Here is a 5,402-nt window from a genome sequence, read left to right on the forward strand (position 1 = left end):
TAATAGATCTATTAATGCATTACTAACGTTCAACGTTGTTACTCGCATCTATTTCCTTGAAGATTGTTGCGCCGACAGGCTGACTAGAGGTGTGGTTATATATGACGCTAGCATTTGTATTGTATATAACCAGTAGTACTCGACGAGAGCCGCTCAAACTATATCCGATCAAGTAATAAGCTAACGCATGGAACGGCACGGGAGGAAATGGAGAAAGGGGACAAAATGTTCTATGAATATTACTTCTACCTATGTAGCCTTTTGATCCGCCTTAGTGGAGGGCTACATGGGTAGATGTAAACGGATATCGTCTTATTGTTTGGTCAGTCGATTGGTTTTCAACGTGACTCGCAGAGTCTCCTGGAGGCATCATTCGTATACGACAGAGTTTATACTTACACTCTGGCAGTGTAACAGATAACATTGTTGATGGTGGAAATAACATTAACCACGCACATAATCACTTCGCCGACGACAAACAAACTACATGTTCGACGCGAACGTTCACCAATGATTCTAATAAATCGCCGCTCTCGCACGAATCCGGGTCTTGGAGACAGGGTTGCAGCTAACGTGCATGCATGTGTGTGTGTTTCTACTCTTTCCACAACAGCAGCAAGCACGTGGGCATGGTCTCGGACTGTCGGTCTCGCTCAGCCGTAATTACGTCACAGTAGCTGCGTAAAGATGTCTCCCTCAACGTACAGCTCCATCTACTGGCTAATACTGCACTGCGTGATCGGTTAGTAGAACATATTTGAACGTTTAAAAATAACGAGTATTTAAATTAGTATTGGACGCCGGGTGAACTAAATATTGGTATATGATGATGTATGGTATACAATAGAATTGTTGTTCGTGGTGAACGTAGTGACATCGGTAGTGACGGTTGCTATGGCAGTGACGCCAACATTGACAGCCATGGTGACAATAACAGTAACGGTAAACAATGGATGTACTTCAACAATGATAGCGACGGCGAGAAAAGACAAAAACGATGACAATCGGAGAGACTGTGACAATGTCAGTGATAGTGACACGATGCAGTCGTGTCACTAGGGTTGGTGTGACACGGTGCGGTAACCCATGGTGTCACCCGCATGGACCTTCTCCCGTACCAGACCATACAGAATCCTTAGTAATGCTCTTTGCACTAATGTTACTCGCAAATTGTAATTCCCGTATATCACTGAATGTAATGGCAATAGTAGTGACATAAACAACTAGCAAAATTAAAACCACCCTTTGATTGTGTCACCCGGTGCGTTCCGCACCACCCCCTTGTGAGGCCACTGACACGGTGACATCAACACGATTTATCGTAAAATATTTTGTTGTCGGTTTGCCCAAAAAAACTACTATTTATTTAAATCGACCTGTTAATTAGTTATTAACTCTGATCAGACTGTCTGTAATCATATTTCGTGTATTCATGATCATGTGATTATCACCCTCCCCCCGCGCACGTTGTTCTCTGTAGCTCTAGCGCAATCAGGAGACGCTAACGCAGAAAAATCCAACTCGACGCCGTATCCTTCGTCATCGACGGACGCCATTTTGTGCTGGGAATGCCGGGATTCGTTTAGGAAGGCCTACAACGCTGCCAGCGCGTGCTTGCAGAAGCCAGTACTGTTCAATAGCACTCACTACGTGCAATGTCAAGAGTCCTACCGATTTTGCCAGGTAAATTCACATGTTATCATTATAATGTAGGCCTACGCACGCACGGAGGTAGACACCCGCACGCAGGCATGCCCGCACACGCTGCATGTACACACGCGCCGGCGTATCGATTGTGTCGTTCTACTACGAACGGCGGCATTTGTTTTAACACCCACCCTTGAGGCAGCGCCGATGGCCGCAGGTGCCCTGATAGATATTTGTCACACGAAGCCAATATACTAATTTTACTACTGTACAAATGCTACGACGTGCTTTTTGTGTATTTATCCTAGGTAGTCAACTAGTTGCACCTTTTGTAATGTAGCCTACGCATTGACAGGCCGCCTCACGCTGATAGGGTCCATGTCACCCAGGGTACTGCGGAACGTGCCTTGGGGACGGTCCGGTATACCGGAACGTACCCTGGTACTAAATACTACTATCTAGTATGCCGGACCGTACCTCGCCTACTCCACTAACGAGTCTAGGGAGTCGCCTACGCCTACTCCCTAACCCTAATCCTAACCCTAACTCTAACCCTAACCCTAACCCTAACCATATCAGCTAGATAGTTACCAGGGTACGTTCCGGCAGTACCTACCCTGGGGGACATAGACCCTATAAGCCCTACTCACCTAAAACAAAACTAAAACTAGAGCACTCGGAGAGCACAGACCTCCGCCAAGGCAGCTGAATTCTCTCAATGTGCAAGTTTTAACTAATTAATTAATTAAGTGGAAAAATTAATTAATTAATTAATTAATTAAATAATTAATTGGATCCGGATTAGTGCGAGCGTGCAGGTGGGGGAGGACTGTGGTTGCCCCTTAGCCTGTGGTTGCGTGTTTGTAAGTCTACAGCCAGCGCACCTAGCGGAAGTGAACTGAAACGTGCATGGTAACACACAAACCCACAAACCAACACTCACGCCAAGCCCCTGGCGGAGGTAATAACAAATATATGCTTTGCCCTGGAATCTTCAGGTGGAGCGGGTGGAGGTCAACGGGGTCATTGTCAACATCCGGCGCGGCTGCGCAGACGAGTGCGTCGTTGGGTGTCGCACGAGCGGCTACGGCATCACGACGCATCGCTGTCTATCCTGCTGCAACACGAGCCTCTGTAACGTCGGTAATGCCGCCGTCGGCCGCAGCGCGGCGCCACGCATCGCCGCTCCTCCTGTCGTTGGCGCGCTGATTGTTCCAATGTTGGCCGCCGGCGTGATGACGTGTTCGATGAGTGGCCACTCTCAGCCGTTAGATTTTATCATGGCGGTGCTCGCAGTCGTTGCCAAGGTTACGAAACATGTCACAGTGACATTGTGATCGCTTCGCATAGTAAAGATATATGTGTTTTTGACATTTGTGTTTCGACTTCTGTCTCTTACTCGGTGCCTGATTCTTGATACGAGTAGTACTTGAACGTTTAGTAAGCATGGTGTGATAGCGACAGTGACAGCTCTGACTATGTAGCTTTAAGCTCAGCTACAGAGCTACATAGCGCTGATAGGGTCTATGTCTCCCTGGGTACTGCCGGAACGTACCCTGGTAACTATCTGATATGCCGGACCGTACCTCGCCTACTCCACTAACGAGTCTAGGGAGTCGCCTACGCCTACTTCCTAACACTAACACTAACCCTAACCATAACCCTAACCCTAACCCTAACCCTAATCCTAACCTTAACCCTAACCCTAACCATATCAGATAGTTACCAGGGTAGGCCTACGTTCCGGTATACCGGACCGTACCCAGGGTACGTTCCGGCAGTACCCAGGGAGACATAGACCTTATCTGCCTACATAGGTAGAGAGCTACGTTACGTTCGTAGGTCGATATAGCTACTGAATAGAAACGCCGTAGGCCTACTAATAAAATAACGTCGCATCTAGTGCGCGCGCTAAGTTGATAGAACCAGCCACCAGGACATTCGTTAATGCTACATAATGCTGTAGTATATTCATGTGGTAGGCCTAATGTTATATAGTAAATTTACACAGTAAATTCATGTATGTGTAACACATCTGCATTCTATATTTTTCTAATCGATTTGGGTGTTTCTATCTATTTTCCTGTCTCTGGGATGATGATTTCTGTGGTAGCTGGAGAGGCTGTCACTGTCTCTAGTCACTTAAACTGCCTGCGTTTGTAGGGAAACCGCCAAACCTTCGTTACGAATACTGTGTTTTATTATATATAACGACATTTACCATTTAATTCTACAGATGTAACCCCGTAATTATTATAATATGATTATTTTATGTTTGACCGAAATATTCTTTCTCTCTCTAGCTCTCTCTCTCTCTCTCTCCGGCTCCTTCTCTCTCTTCTCTCTCTCTCTCTCTTCTCTCTCTCTCTCTCTCGCTCTCCCTCTCGCGCACTCTCTCTACCTCTCTCTCTCTTCTCCCTTCTCTCTCTCCTCTCTCTCTGTCTCTCTCTTTCCTCTCTCTCTCTCTTCTTCTGCTCTCTTCTCTCTCTCTGTCTGTCTTTCTCTTTCTCGCTCTCTCTCTCTCTCTACTCTACTCTCTCTCTCTCTCTCCTCTCTCTCTCTCTCTCTCTCTCTCTCTCTCTCTTTCTCTCTCTCTCTCTCTCCCGCTCTCGCTCTCTCTATCTCTCTCTCTCGCGCGCGCTCTTTCTTTCTCTCCCTACCTTTCTCTAGCTCTCACTCTCCTCATATTTTTCCCTATATGTGCGTGGGTGCGAGCGCTCGGATGTACGTATCTTAATTTGTATGTGACGACCAGCGTGTAAATGTATACGTGTAGACGCTGCGTTCGTTTATATCAGTTAGTGTATTGTAACATATGCTCCAGTCGTGGTAAATAAAAGAAATCATCGTTTGTACTCTAACTCGTCTTGGATATTATGGCGTATACTATGTTGTGTAGTCGGGAATGCGTACTAGCCGTAGCTTCCCGCGCGAATATCACCAATAAATGCTTGCATGTATTGCCAGATTTTGTTAGCTCGCTATGTTCCCCACCAATCTCAGGGATTCGCGTAACAGCAATCATGTCTCGACAACTCGTTAATGATGAGGTGTCCTGATTCGCATTCTCAAAGCTGCTGGGACTGGTAACCTTTGGCCCAGTCTAATCCAAACTCGACTAATTAGAACACTGAATGCTGTGCAACCAATCACAAGATTATAACATATCTCACCAGTGCTGTATTAAGCCTATACTGGTTCTAGTATTTCGCTCTGCGCAAAGAGAACGAGTCAAGCTAGCCAGCCACGACCAGCCAGTAGCTTGCACAACTCGGCAGTACGAATGACCAGCCTGTTCTGCTAGCATCTATGACAAATACGACATACGGATATACGCTCTCCTATGACGCTATTTGTCATAGGAAAATTCTTCCTATGACAAATATTGTTGTATGTGTTGTGCGCATCATAGGAGTTTAGGAGCGCTATTATGAACGCAAGCAGTGAATTTCAGCTGTAAAGCGGAACGAAGTTGACTCGCCAATATTTGTCATAGGAAGAATCTTCCTATGACAAATGGTGCCATGGGAGAGCGTATATGCGTATATCGTATTTGTCATAGATGCTAGCAGAACATGTTGGAAAGACGCACATGCCCGTTGTCATTCGACCGACCACCGCCATCGTCACCGCATCCAGCGCATCTATATAGGTAATATCAGTTATCATTTAGGTAATATAAAGTTTGTCTTTATTAACTCCTGGTATTATTGGTGCAATTCTATCGATAACACGTCACATCCTTTTTCTAACAC

The 5,402-nt window shown here is 46.0% G+C and overlaps 1 protein-coding gene across 1 annotated transcript; it reads left to right on the plus strand.

Annotated features, from left to right (window-relative positions):
• Positions 1 to 620: 620 nt before the first annotated feature.
• On the plus strand, positions 621 to 2,984 carry LOC106811992. The gene is made up of 3 exons (XM_014815736.1): positions 621 to 742; positions 1,481 to 1,683; positions 2,646 to 2,984. The coding sequence occupies exons 1-3, from the start codon at positions 688 to 690 to the stop codon at positions 2,982 to 2,984; spliced, it is 597 nt and encodes a 198-aa protein (XP_014671222.1). The 5' UTR covers positions 621 to 687.
• The last annotated feature ends 2,418 nt before the right edge of the window (positions 2,985 to 5,402 follow it).

This window comes from Priapulus caudatus, unplaced genomic scaffold, assembly GCF_000485595.1.
Source record: "Priapulus caudatus unplaced genomic scaffold, Priapulus_caudatus-5.0.1 Scaffold598, whole genome shotgun sequence".
Taxonomy (NCBI): Eukaryota; Metazoa; Priapulida; class Priapulimorpha; order Priapulimorphida; family Priapulidae; genus Priapulus; species Priapulus caudatus.